Genomic DNA, 15,150 nt, shown 5'->3' with positions numbered 1-15,150 from the left:
TTTAGTTGCTTATTTCCACTTGATTTGGTCTCTAGTCTATAATTGCTTTTCTTGACAATCATACCACATCTTGGTTTTAGTTAACTTGACTGACCTAGCTGACATGTCAAGTAGGGAGTCTGGTGTCTGGTGTACTTACTTTTTCTGTGTAAATTCACAAATTTTGCAGAAAGTATTTTCACCAATACAAATTCAGATTACTTGCATACAAAAACCATTTAATAATAATCACCTTGTAAAAAAACACTTAAATAACACCAGCGCAGTAATCCAAACATAAATTCAATCATGATTTAAAAAAATAACTAATGTAGCATGTAATTGGTGATGAGCAATGATTTCGAAAAAACATGACTTTGTATCATGTTAACATGAAATCTGATTTCAGAACAGAAATAATTGCCAAAAAAAATTCATTTGACAGGGATGTTATACAGTTCACATCAAACACCAGATCATTTGAAAAAGATTTAAAGTTACCAACACTTAAATTCTCCTGATAAACTGACTTGTTACAGGAACAAAATGTGTTTGTAATTAATAAATTTACAAGAAAACCCACCTTATACCTTTAATATATCAATAATAAGCATTTGCTTTATTTCAGCTAACAGTGCAAAGAAAGGACCTGACAAAAAGCATCAGAAACTGACTCCACCAGGGAACCAGTACAGTTCAGCTGCAGACAAAGAGTACAGTGTCAATATGGGAAACGTAGTGCTCAAAGTCTACCAAGGGGACATAACTGCTGTCAAAGTGGATGCCATTGTAAATGGAACAAACACAGAGTTAGATTTAACCATTGGTAAAAAATTTCACACTTAATACAGAAAACTGGAAAACTGAATTAGATATCAATAACAATTTAATTTGATTTAAGGTATATAACCGTAATAAATAAAACTTGTTTTACCATCAAACATATTTGGCATCTTAAGTATATATATGAAGTGTTAAATATTACACAGTTACTTAATAAGTGTTCTATAAATCTGTTAACATTATAAACTTCATATATATGAGACAACTATTCACCAGAGTCCTATTGACATGGACATAAGCAACTTAGTTCACCATGAGACCTTCATTTGTGAGTAAAAGTAGACAGTTCAGCAGAAGGCTGGTCATGACTTTATGTGACTTTATGTCAAAAGGACAATAATAGCTACTCCATAAACCAATTAATGAGCGTGTAAATGCACTATAAATCTCATTTCCACTGAAGTTATTTTTTTGAACAGCTTATGATTTGAAATAGCTGTTGATCATCAAATTAGATTCAAACTTGTATGCAGAAAAATTTGTAAATGTTAAGTTGTAACTGTTAACCAAGATGACTTCCTGGTAGATATGTTATTTTATTGTTTATATTAATTTAAGGTGCTGTGGCCCGAGCTATAAAGAATAAAGGAGGACAAGAACTAGAAAAACAACTAAAGGATCAAAGTAATATTATCTATATATATAGTAGTTTAATTATGCAGTGTTAAAAAAAAGACTACTTAATAATAATTTCAATTGTTAAAAATTATGATTTCTCAAAAATAGCATAAATATACAAATATATATATATAATTTAATTTTGGATGTAACACGTCTTCTGATTGGCTGACAGTGTTTTGTCTATCAGCTCATAGACATAATTTTGTCATGTGACTGTGACGTCATCAATGTTTTTTCACGATTTACTCCGGCTGAAAATGGAATTTAGCATTTAATTATTAGGAATGACTTTAATATTTTTCTGTCTATTTGTAATAACATAAAAAATGTGGTACACACTTTAAAATAACTCGCTACATGGATTATTCAGTGTGCACCACATTTTTGATGTTAATTCTTCATAGACAGAAAAAATATTACAGTTATTTCTTAAATTAAAAAAGTAAGTAAAAACTACAAATGTCTGGGTAAATATTATTTTATTGGCAGTACATAAGAGTTGGCCTAAAACATCACCACCAGAACCTGCATAATAGCTTGACTCTCATTGACCTCTAATTTGATTACCATACTTTTAATCATAAACTGTATTCTATATTTAGAATAGTAAAAATGTCTTCTATATAACTCAAAGGCATATATAGTGTCATTTGGTGTTATATTATGGGAAAATATATACTTCTTTTCAGTTCAGTACTCTGTACATATGTAGCTACAATAAAAATATTGCTTTCACCATTAGATCCAGTTAATAAAACTAAAACTAAATTCATTTCAGAAAAACAAATGTCAAAGAATGGAATAGCTGTAACAAAACACACACATGGAATGTTGTGTGAAGCTGTGATACATCTTGACATGACAGGAGTGAACCCATCAGGTTATGTATCTGCAGCATTCTCTAGTGGTCCTAAACTAAAAGACAGAATCAAACTAGCCCTTGATAAAGCTGAAGAAATAAAGATGACCACTGTTGCATTCCCTGCTTTAGGTAAGGAATCAGAAACTAATTACAATTCATAACTAGTATGTAAATCACATTCTCAAATATTTTGTTTTTATACATAGTAATCTCTAGTTATTTGATGAATTATAAATATATGTATAAATTAAAAAAAAAACAAATGTGCAATAGACTACATTTAGTAATACATTCAAAATCACAATAAAAATCACATAATGACTGCTAACGTTTTTGTGCCATTTGGCACTCCTAAGGCAAATGAAAATGTTGTCTAAAGCGACTTTGTCAACAACAACAGTGTACGACTATATGATAAAGGAAAGGGGAGTAATTAGCATAGCACTTAACTTTCCCTAAGAAGAAAAAATTTTAGTGAAAATTTTGTGATTTTAATTGTGATTTTGGATCCAAAAAATAAAGAGTAGAGAATAAAAGGGTGCTTTGATATAAAGAATAGAGAAAAAATTATTAAAAAAATTATCAAAAAAAAAAAAAAATGGAGGACCCCCTATCCAGACCCTCGTTTATTGCTATTAGCAGACATTTGATTTAAAAAAGTGGTATTCTTAATATCACATGGGCAAAACATTTGAGAATAATTTGAAATAATTGATGTGTTTCTAGGTACATCTGTGACTGCCAATGTACCTGTTAGTGATATAGCAGAAGACATGTTCAAAGTGGTAGAAAAATTCCAGAGCAAAAGCAAACATGTACAACAGGTACATGTAGTTATTTTCCAAGGAGATATGATGAAAGATTTCATGGCTGCCATCCAGAAGTGTGTCAGTAATACTAAAGAAAAAGGCTACATAGAAAAATGGTTTGGTTGGACAGGACTTACTGGGGGTAATTGTTATTTCTACAGAATAGAGCTGAATGAATGATAATTTCTATGAATATTGCAATAACATGGCTTAATGCCTTGCAACTATTCTAAATCTCATGATACTCACCTGATTTGCCACTAATCTATCAAAGCCATTGATAATACTAATAAAAGTAAGGTAAAAGTAGAGAAATATGCAGCTTACATGATATGTGGAAGTCTATTGTGTTAATTACACTATCATAAGTAAGAAGATATGGTATGAGTGCCAATGAGACAACTCTCCATCAAAGTCACAATGTGTAAAAAGTAAAAAATTATAGGTCAAAGTACGGCCTTCAACATGGCTAGCTATAAAGGGCCTCAAAATGACTAGTGTAAAACAGAGTTTGAATAAACTAGTAAATTGAATGTTAAAAGTAGCATTGGGGTAAACAAGATAATTGACAGAATTTTTTCATACTTTACCTTATTTAGTTAAAATGAAAAATTTTGTAGGAATTATACAGGGCATACTCATAAAATGCCTTTTCAGAACTAAGAAAAATAAATCTTTCTTTTTTGTATTTTCCTTTATAAAATAAAATTATTTGAGTAATCTCCCCTTACGAGACTAAGTGATAAAAAGAGTGTTTTCTGGTATGTGCCTCTATCTTTCCATCACTTACTCCATCCATTAAAAAATTGTACATTTATTTGGTTTAAATGTTAAAAAATAGTTTTTGATTTTCTAATATTACTTTTATTATTCAAACAGGAGACAAGAAGTTTAATATATCTAGACATGACCGTAAACTTATTGGTGCACAGACACCAGTTGATAGAGTGATAATGAATTCTGTGACATTTGTGATCTATGCAAGAGACAAACATGCAGCTCAGAATGCCGTCAAGTTACTGGAGAAATCTATTGAAAGTGAATGTGATGAAAAATCAATATTTTCAAAGATAATAAAAGAATTTAATGCTGATCAGGTAACAGAAGCATAAGTTATTATAAATCATGTGTCCATCCTCCATCGTAACTTATCTTAGAAGTATCCCATATGAAGGAATTAGTAAATTGATAATTTAAGTTGATCACTTCATATTTAGCATATATAGTTTGAGCATTTTTTATGATTTTTTCTGTGGGTTAACAGACAGTAAGACACATTGATATGAAATAAGGAGATGTGGTATAATTGCCAATGAAACAACTATCCACCAGAGACCAAATTACACAGATGCAGCCGATTATAGATCACTGGACATCCTTTAGGAATATGCAAAACCCATACTGCATAGAAAGCTATAAATGGCCCTGACATGAAAATAATGTGTAAATTAGTTAAAACCAGAAAAACAACAATGGAAAAACAAATATTATATTGACAGCAACAAATGGCAACCACTGAATTACAGGCACCTGACTTGGGACAGATACATACAGAATGTGACAGGGTTAAACATGTTTGTGGACTTCTAAACCCCCGACCTAATCTAGGTCAGTTGTATAATAGCACAATATGAGAACAAAGTATAAAAGTCAGTTGAAAACGACTTCATACATCAGATCACTACAAAGCACAAAAACAGAAGAAAAACACAAAGCTCTATAACCCAAATTAATTTTGGGTATGCTGAATATAAAGCTTAAGGATGTACTTAGGTGTAATTAATTAAATCTAGAATTTAAAATTGATATTTCAAGTCAGATGAGCATTAGTTCAGGAACAAAATAAGCTAAAAATATTGATAGGTTATGGAACTCAAGTAGTCCGAACATTTGACAAAAATTCATAAACCTGCATGGAGTATACATGCATTCATAATGTGTTTTTATTTGCAGAAATCTGAAGTAAAGAATTTAGAAGCTTCTGGAAAGATAAAGGTTACATTAGATACATCCAAAGGTGAAATAAAGATCAGAGGGTTGAAACATCATATATCTGATGCATTTAATGAAGTACATCATATTATCAGAGATGCAGAAACGGCCAAGCAAACCATGCAGAAGGCCAAGTTGGTCACAGACATGGTACAGTGGTACTACATGGAAGAAGACAAGGGGAAGAAAAAGCTTGTGGAATATCCTTCAGATGTAAATCTGATACTGGAATCAGCACTGAAAGATCAGAAAACACAGGCATCTTTTTCTGATACAAATGGAAATAAATACATTGTAGATCTGAATGCCTATGAGGAATATCCAGCTGATAATGTTAATGATAAAGTTCAAGTATTGAGAAAATCTAAACTTGTAGGTAAGAAGTATGCTTCATAATAATGCAGATCTAAGCTAAAATATAAAATTACCTGTTATCAATATTATGTCAAATTATACCCCTCTCAATGAGTAGTGGATATAAATTGCATTCACCTTGTCTGAACATTTTATCTTCCTCACAATTTTCTGAAAAAGAACTGACGAACAGAACCATTCATCTTTGGCCAGTGATGAACTGTAAGCTGTAATCACTTTTTTGATCTGTTGGAAACCTAATTTCTGTTTGTATATTGGTTTTTATGCCCCCACCGCAGCAAAGTGGGCTTTTAAAGTTAACCATGTCTGTCCGTATGTCTGTACATCCGTATGTACTTATGTCCCAAAATTGGTTTCTGTTCTCTAACTTTAGTTTACATCAACCAAATGTGATAAAACTTATACACAATGTTTATAACAATAAAACATAGATCTGGTTCGAATTTGTGTGGCGTCACTTTTACAGATCTGTAGTTATGTCCCTTTACAACTATATGTAAGCCCTGGATCATCTGTGTCCTTATGGACACATTCTCCATTTATTTTTATCTGTCAGAATCCGATAATACCTGTTAACAGATACTTTTAAATACCAGTTTGAGTATGCTTAGCAAGACACTGGATGCATTCTTGTTTGGATAACTTTTCGTTTTATGTGTCAAAATATGTGCTTAAAGTTTAAATGTGTCTCATTTATTTGTGAAATAAATGTGTAAATCCTTTAGAATTTCCCAAAAAAATTTCTACATCTTATTAATTTACACATGAGAAAGTAGAATACAGTTTTATTAACCCGATTTTCGAAGGAAAAATCGGTTATTGATTTGGGGATGTACGGCGGGCGGCTGCCAAACAGTGTCTGTTCATTAACATGAAAACGCTTTGACGAAAAAAAATTTATGAAGTGAATTCCTTTAATTAGATAATAATCTATTTTTATTAAAGGATATATTTCAGTACATTACATTGTGTAGATAAAGTTGACATTGATAGATAAGTTGCAGATCTATATTAGTTTGGACAAATGAAAGAAAAATATTTGGAACTATTAATTATATATTTATTATATTTGATTATAATTTGTAAATAGATATACATTGTGTTACATCATATCTAATTTTAGAGAACTATGTTTAGTGATTAAATCATATCTATTAGTTAAACCATATTTTTGTTCAAAGCTTAAGGGAAATAACTCAAACTTATACCATGAACCAGTAATGATAACATAAAAATTTCTTTATAACTATTTTTTTAAGTCATATGTGTTATGAAGGTAGATGTCAGTTGTTTTGTGGTATTTTATTTTTGTTGTGTGTGTTAATGTTTTATTTTTACATGATCCTGTTTGGGGTTCAGATTTGCAAATATTATTTTCATTATTAATTAGATAATAATCTATTTTAAATATTCAATCACAATCCAAATTCAGAGCTGTTTTAAGCTTAAATGTTGTGTCCATACTTATTCAACTGTTCAGGGTTCGACCACTGCAGGAAAATCTGGTTTGCTGTCACTCGACTTGTTTATGATTGCAATTGAATTGCATTTTACTCAACAATAATTGCAAATGTACTTTGTGCTTGAGATTTTTACAACAGTATTTTCTATGTACCCTTTGGGGAAAATAGTATCAAAATTAAAGCTAAAGGTAAAGGTAAACAAAAATTATGTCAGATCATGGTCATTTTTAAGTTCACAATTTCAGAAAATCTAATGTGTTACATTTCTCATTTTTGGCTCAAACAAACAGACCAATTTAACCTAGTTTCTATTTCATTCATAAAGAAACAAACTTTGAAGAAGTGGAAATTTGAAAAATGTATTTCATTTTCAATGTATGGAATATATTTATCGAAAACTACAATTATTTTGTTTGTAGATTAGTGTTTGTAATTTTCTCATTAATTTTAAAAACTACTGTTACCTTGACATTACCAAAGATCTAAATATATAATATCTCTGATTTTTTAAACATGCAATATATACTAGCATGTTGAGTTATTTCTTTCTTTAGATCAAGCATTTGAACCACCAATGACATGGGTTCCCATGGATGAAAAAGAGAATTTGAAAATAGTGCAATTACAACCTAAAGACAAAGAATACCAAGATGTTACTAGTAAATTTCAGAGTACAGCTGGTGGGACAAAAGTAGAATTTGTAAAGGTGAGTTTAAGAGCATTTACACATGTTTGAAATGTGTTGAAGTGTCTTTCATTGTAAAACATTTACTGACATTAGAGATGTTACATGGTAGAATAGAAAGAGTTTGCAAAAATTAAAAACATTTTTTTATGCCTCACTTAGGGGCATTATGTTTTTCGGTCTGTGTGTCTGTCTGTTGCACCGTTCCTTCGTTCGTCTGTCTGTTCGTTCGTTCATCCCAAATTCACAGTCCACTGAACATAGAAAATGATAGTGGGAGTGGGGCATCCTTGTACTATGGACACATTCTTGTTTTTGAATACTTTAAAAAATTATTTTGTTTTATGTCTGATTTAAATAAGTTTCTGCATTAAATTTTTTGTAATTAAGCTTCTTTGGCAATATCTTTTAGGGTTTTTTTGCTGTAGTTTTGGCATTATCTGAGATGTAAAGGGTGTAAAAACAGAAAAACCTGAATGTTTTAAAAAAAAATTGATTAGAATTTCCCATTATTGTTCCTGAAAAAAAATAAAGTAGCAAAGAGTCATGCAATTTTAATGCCCTCTTAATGGTAAAATAGTTTCCAAATGATACTTTATGTATGATATTTTATGTTCACTTTGGAATATCACCTTTACAACACTGCAACATTATTATCTATCCTGAAATGGAGGTAAAATTTGATTTTTAGCTCACCTTTCCAAAGGAAATGTGAGCTTTTGCCATCACTTGTCGTCCGTAGTCATCCGTTGCAGTCTGTTGTCGCTATTGTAGTCTTCGTCCGTCCAGTGTTAACTTTTTCAAACATCTTCTCCTCTGAAACTACTGAACCAATTCCAAACAAATTTAAGCGGAATGATCCTTAGGGTATCTATAATAAAGTTTGGGCATTATGTTTTTCTGTCTGTATGTCTGTTCATTCGTCGGTTCGTTAGTTCGTTTGTGCCTCCAACTCTGTCCTGCATCAGGTTAAAGTTATTGGTCAAGGTAGTTTTTGATGAAGTTGAAGTCCAATCATATTGAAACTTAGTACACATGTTTCCTATGATATGATCTTTCTAATTTTAATGCCAAATTAGAGTTTTGACCCCAATTTCACGGTTCACTGAACATAGATAGTGCCCGCTTGAGGTTAAAGATTTTGGTCAAGGTAGTTTTTGATGAAGTTGAAGTCTAGTCAACTTGAATCTTTAGTACAAATGTTCCCTATGATATGATCTTTCTAATTTTAATGCCAAATTAGAGTTCTTACCCTAATTTCAAGGTCCACTGACCATAGAAAATAATATTGCTATAGTGGGGCATCCATGTACTATGGACACATTCTTGTTCAAAGGAAGTTACAATAAATATGTATAGAAATTATAGGCAGCACTATAATAGTAAACATGCAGTGGAAATCTTTCTAAAAGGATTGTAAATATGCTTTCTGCCTTCACTGTGCACTGCTAACATTTATGATTTGACACATTCCCCTATAACAGTCTGGCATTGATAAACCTAGCAGAATTCAGGTAATATCAGCTGCTTTTTTTATGCTGATTGATCATTGAACATATTGATTTATTTTAAGCAGACAAAACTTACATGTAATTGTATGTTGATGGAACATAAATAAACATTCAAATATGCAATAACTGTAAGCAGTAAATTGTCCCCCTACCATGCAAAAAATAATAGTTTAAGGAAACTGCTTTTTTTTCTCTCTCTCTGTTTATAGAATCAGTCTGTATTTTGCTAATATTTTAGGTTGAGAGAATCCAAAACAAAGTACTGTACCAACAATTTATTGCCAAGAAGAAGTCTATGGATGATACTAATCCTAAGACAGTCCAGAATGAAAAAGCTCTTTGGCATGGTTTTTCAGTAGATGCTCTTGATAGTATATGCAAATATGGATTTAACAGGAGTTACTGTGGAAAAAATGGTATGCAATTTATAGATTTAAGGCATCTATTAAAATTTTTCAAAAATTCAGATAATATTAGTTTCAGGTATGCATTGTCTTTAACATTCTGTCTTATATTGATAGTGCAATGAATTGGGGCCAAAAAAGGAGATATGGATTGCAAAATAACTGTAATCTGTGTACTGAATACTTTATTTTGGACAAGATACATAATTTTCTCTTACAATATATTTCCTGGAGAATAAAATGAAATTAAATAAAGTAGTTAAAAAACTGTGTTGTTTGTTTGTTGGAATGGCGTCGTTGGCAATTCATTTGAGGTGGGGGTGGGTATTTTTTAAATTAAAAATTTGTCTCCATTTTTTCATATTGGAAAGTACCAGATTCCCATTTTATAAGCACCTTTATCATTTAAAGCTCTGCACTTTCATATGCAGACCACTTATTTTTTAATTTGCCAAAATAAGAGACCTTCTAAAAGGTAAACATTTACAAGAAGTTTAAAAAAAAACCAAACACTAAATGAATATAAAATTGTTAGACTGTGAAAGTACTTTTATTTTTGGGGTACCAATTTTTGCAGATGTTTTTATCCACGAATTTAAGTGTCCAATGAAATATAACATCTGTTGTCCAAATCAAGACGGGGAAAGCTCCCCATGTAGGTTAATTTGACTACATTGATCTAGAGAATACATCAAATAATAGCAAAAGCACTATCACCTATATGTACAAGTTCTGATAGAATTTACCCATTTAATCTTTGAAAATCTAAACTGTATGACTTTAAACCTTTTAATTTTCATGAAAAATTAGACTTCCATCAAAGACATTGGTGTTGTAGTGTTCATTTTATCTCCTCATAATAGTCTAATTCATAATTTAAAGTACATTTGTAGCATTCTTTTTTTATGTTACCATTATCTTTAAATGACATGTTTATGGCTCAATTAACACCTTTGATGATCTTTAATGGTTAAATGATGTCAACACTTCTTCTGATTACATGTGTGCAACACCTAAAATGTTTTACTTTGCAATTTCCTTCAATCAAGACATTTTGTAAGCATAGATGAATCAGTTTATTTCTGAAAACATAATACAATTAATATTGTTGGTAATAAAAGATGAACACAGTAAGTGGAGATAAACATAAAAAGAGGAAATTAAATGAACACCTTATTTTGCAATGTCCCACAAATCATTAACAAAGCAGCATATGATAATTTTCAAATGGCTTCAAATTATATTCACTCTATTTTTCCAGAAAACTAAAATCCATGAATTTAAAAACCCATGAACATTTAAATTTTGCTCAAATCATGAAAATTTATACTGTCACAGTAAATTAATTGCAGCATAAAGACAACAATAGTGTATTCACTTATAATAATAAAAAATAAGGATTCAGCACAGAAACAGAGAAAATGCTGAGTATAGATTACATTCACGCTGTCCCCATTTTTAACCCATATCTTGTTATCTTAAATTTTTCAACTCAATACATGAAGAATAACGGCATTGTTGTTTTTGAAAAAAAGTAAAATAAAAAAAAAAAATCAAAACGGAAGGTCCCTTATCAAATGACAAAATTAAAAGCTCAAACACATCAAACCAATAGAAAACAACTCATATTCCTGACTTGGTACAGGCATTTTCTTTTATAGAAAATGCTGGACTAAACCTGGTTTTATAGCTGGTATAACCTCTCACTTGTATGACAGTTCCATATAATTCCATTATAGTGACAAGATTGTGGGAACAAAACAAACAGACATAATAGGCAAAAATGTCAAAAATAGGGGTTCGGCAGTCAACATTGTGTTATAATCTTAATCACTACAAAACCAGGTATTTCAGCAAAGAAAAACAAAATGGCATATAGAAATAAGCAAAACTGAGAGACAAGAATACAAAAGTTTACCATAGTACAATAACACAATGACGCGATGTATACTGTACGCACGCCAAAGGGATATTTCCAAAAATGAACTAAACCGTAATGGTAAATAATTTTAAAAGACAAATAAAAGAACACTGTAACACATGATTTAGATGTGTATGATAAACAACGTCAGTACCTAGAATGATACTGACTTTATCTGTCAGAGAATATCATATGAACATATTTGAATTGATGAAGTCAGTATAAAAAAATGTGTATATGTACAAAACGTTGTGATACTGTAAATTCGGAAATTATTGCGTGCATTTATTATTGCGATTTTGTCATTTTAGACTAAAATGCGATTTTAATTTTTGCAATATTGAGAAAAATCCTGTTTAATTCATATAAAAAATTTCAAAATGCGAGTTTAAATTATTGCGATTATAACCCTGTCGCATTTTTCGCAATAATAAAAACATCGCAATAATTTCTGAATTTACAGTAGTTGTTTGGTTGTATAAATGAAGTTGCATGCATTTTATCTATAAATCAATTCGGAGGGACATGAACACATCAAGTTGCTGCATTGTGACATGACATCATTGCCTAATATTATGGAGTATCAGGTCCTGTCTATGATACAGAAAAATAAAAAGCAGTAAGATCAAAGGGAAAATTTACAAATTTCTGATAAGCTATTATATATAATGTTTGTATATCTATTTTCTTTTCTTTTGAGATTTGCTATTAATGTCAGATTCTGAGTAAGAAGGTGTATAGCTGAACATATGAATCTTGTTTGTCGTTGAAAACTGTTTGTTGACTTGTATATTTGTTTGTGTGTGAGTATGTGTGTAGTTTCAGTCCTCTCTTGTCTTGTAATGAATACCTATATCTTTTTTGACATTTTGTTTTTTCAGCTACTGCTTTAGGTGCTGGTGTATATTTTGCAGTAAATGTCAATTATTCAATTCAAGACACATATTCAAGGCCTGATACACATGGACATAAAAGAATGTTTTTGTGTAGAGTTCTGACAGGAGAGTATTGCAATGGAGCCAGTACCATGAAAGTACCACCTGCCAAACCAAATGCTGCTGGAAGCCATATTTTATATGACACAGTTACTAATAATGTGAGCAGTCCAATTATGTTTGTGATTTTTCATGATTCACAAGCTTTTCCAGAATATCTGGTTACATTCAAGAGGAAATAATGATACTGAAACTTGACATACTGTGGATTCATTATTATTCGTTGGATACCAATTTTCGTGGGTTTCGTGGATACAGGTGAACCGCGAATTCAAATGTTCAACGATTAAATATTTTCTTTAGGCTTTGTATGCAGTGATTGGTGAAACCACGAAATCAGATATCCATGAAAATGGAAGTGTTCCTCAATCAACGAAAATTGATACCCACGAAAATTGATATCCACGAAAATAAATGAATCTACAGTATATCATTTAAAGAGAAAGATCAAGATATTGGATTACTTCATTACGTACCTCGTTTTTTTAACTTTTACATATAAACTAGTATATAGAAATACTTATTTATGTTTCTTCAATTCAAGTGTTAGATTTCTTGAATTATTAAACTCATCTGTTAGACAAGGAATTTGTTGCAAATTATAATCATCAAAGGTGGGAGAGAGTTAGTCATTTATTTTACCTCATGCTTTAAACTAATTTTCATTTCTGATCTAGTTTCCATGGCATTGATGAATAAGAATTCAGATAACAAACAGAACATATATATCTATATTAGAATTTTTGAATGTGTTCTAGTCATTCGGTTGTCCTTTCTAATAATAATATAAAGAATGAAAGTTTGTCCAATAAGCTTTTTTTGTATTAAGATATGTCTATCCAAAATATATTGGATATGATCAAATGCTGGTGAGTAATAAAAACCAGTCTTGAACTTTTCTATATTGATTTTGTAAAACTATGTGAAATTAAGTCAGAATTTATTAACAGCCATTTATTAATTGTTTCACACTAGTCATTTTGGGGCCCTTTATAGCTTCCTGTTCGGTGTGAGCCAAGGCTCTGTGTCGAAGATCGTATTTCGACCTATAATATGTTTACTTTTTACACATTGTGACTTTGATGGAGAGTTGTCTCATTGGCACTCATACCACATCTTATTTCTATATAAATGGAACAAAATTATTCTTAAAATCTAATATGGATTCATTTTTCCCATTTATTTTCATTTCAACAAGAATTCCATTGTAAGTTCATTTTAAATTCATGTCTCCTGATTCTGCTTTTAGATCGACAGGTCTCGTGAGCATCTGCCAAACAATTTATTCAGAATACAAATTTAAGTTTAATGAGATTGTTTTCTTCAGAACAGTCCACTTAGTATGCTCACATACCAGTTTAATCAGAATTATTTAAGTGGCATTTATTTGAGGTATCCTTGTGAATATATGAAACAAATTGAAATCCGTAAAACAAAATTTATCAAAATTATAAATTTCTAAATTTTAGATCTCAGTTACTATAACTGAAAGATATAACTATTCATCTGACAAATAAACAAAACAAATGCCAAACTGTATTTCATATGAAACCTTTTTATTTGATCAGCAGAGTTTGATTTGTCAATATAGTTTATCTTATATTATTGTTGAAGACCATATTTTTACTTCTAGATGTTGTTTTATTTATGTGTCCTTGGGTTGCTGTATCATTGACATGTTCCCTATATCTATATTTTTATACCATACATAATCTGTACACATTTATCAATATTTAAATGTTGTCTAGAAAAAAAGTTGTTTTATTTAAGTATTGATGTTACAATATTTATCATCTGCTTTTATATTTAGGAGGTCCTTGCGTAAAACTTTAATTTACGCTGCGTTCCAGAGAGGGACATAAAAAGCTTCTCTTCCAGTGAATAATTTGTTGTTACTGCTGTAAAAATAATTTCATTTACTTATAACTATATATTTATTAAAGTATTTCTTAGGAAAAATTTTCTATTATAGCAGAATATAAGAAATCAGGAGAAAAAGCTCCCCAAAACAATAAGTATGGCTTGTTCTTTCAACTAATATTCATGGTAGAGTCCTATTTCAAGAAAATTTTCTCATAAAATGTGTTTTGGAGACTCAATCCACTCAGAATATTTCATTTTTATACGCCCGTTTACGGGACGTATTATGGTATACCATTGTCCGTCTGTCTGTCCGTCGTCAACATGTCGAATATTAACTCAAAAAAGCTTTAACCAATTTGCATAAAACTTTGGTGAATTGTTTATATCTATTGACATGAGCTCCCTTTCATTTTTTTTAGCTCATCGGGGTCAGGAGGGCCCCATGTGAGCTTATGCCATAACTTGGCATCCGTCGTCTGTCGTCGTTGTCTGTCGTCGTAAACTATTTAAAAAATCTTCTCCTCTGAAACTACTGGGCCAAATACCTTCAAACTTTAACTAAATGTTTCTAAGGGTATCTAGTTTATAAATTGTATCCAAAGTTTTGATCCATCGACAAACATGGCAGCCATGGCTAAAAATAGAACATAGGGGTCAAATGCAGTTTTTGGCTTATATCTCAAAAACTAAAGCTTTTAGAGCAAATGTGACAGGGGTAAAATTGTTCAATTGGTCAAGATCTATCAGCTCTGAAATTTTCAGACAAATCGAACAACCCATTGTTGGGTTGCTGCCACCTAATTGGTAGTTTTAACAAAATTTTGCAG

General features: G+C 30.8%; 1 protein-coding gene across 2 annotated transcripts in view; it reads left to right on the top strand.

Annotated features, from left to right (window-relative positions):
* LOC127725528 (protein mono-ADP-ribosyltransferase PARP14-like) overlaps positions 1 to 14,229 on the top strand; it is a 41,248-nt gene extending 27,019 nt beyond the window's left edge. For both annotated transcript variants that reach the window (XM_052232564.1, XM_052232563.1), the window contains exons 14-22: positions 608 to 805; positions 1,381 to 1,446; positions 2,222 to 2,434; positions 3,032 to 3,256; positions 3,994 to 4,211; positions 5,068 to 5,482; positions 7,499 to 7,650; positions 9,379 to 9,556; positions 12,347 to 14,229. In XM_052232564.1, the coding sequence (XP_052088524.1) occupies positions 608 to 805; positions 1,381 to 1,446; positions 2,222 to 2,434; positions 3,032 to 3,256; positions 3,994 to 4,211; positions 5,068 to 5,482; positions 7,499 to 7,650; positions 9,379 to 9,556; positions 12,347 to 12,642 (1,961 nt within the window). In that variant the 3' untranslated portion in view covers positions 12,643 to 14,229. The remainder of the gene's footprint in view (positions 1 to 607; positions 806 to 1,380; positions 1,447 to 2,221; positions 2,435 to 3,031; positions 3,257 to 3,993; positions 4,212 to 5,067; positions 5,483 to 7,498; positions 7,651 to 9,378; positions 9,557 to 12,346) is intronic.
* The last annotated feature ends 921 nt before the right edge of the window (positions 14,230 to 15,150 follow it).

The sequence above is a fragment of the Mytilus californianus genome, unplaced genomic scaffold, assembly GCF_021869535.1.
Source record: "Mytilus californianus isolate M0D057914Y unplaced genomic scaffold, xbMytCali1.0.p SCAF_15, whole genome shotgun sequence".
Classification (NCBI taxonomy): Eukaryota; Metazoa; Mollusca; class Bivalvia; order Mytilida; family Mytilidae; genus Mytilus; species Mytilus californianus.
The sequence above is the reverse complement of the archived record's forward strand: the minus strand, read 5'-3'. Positions and strand labels throughout refer to the sequence as shown.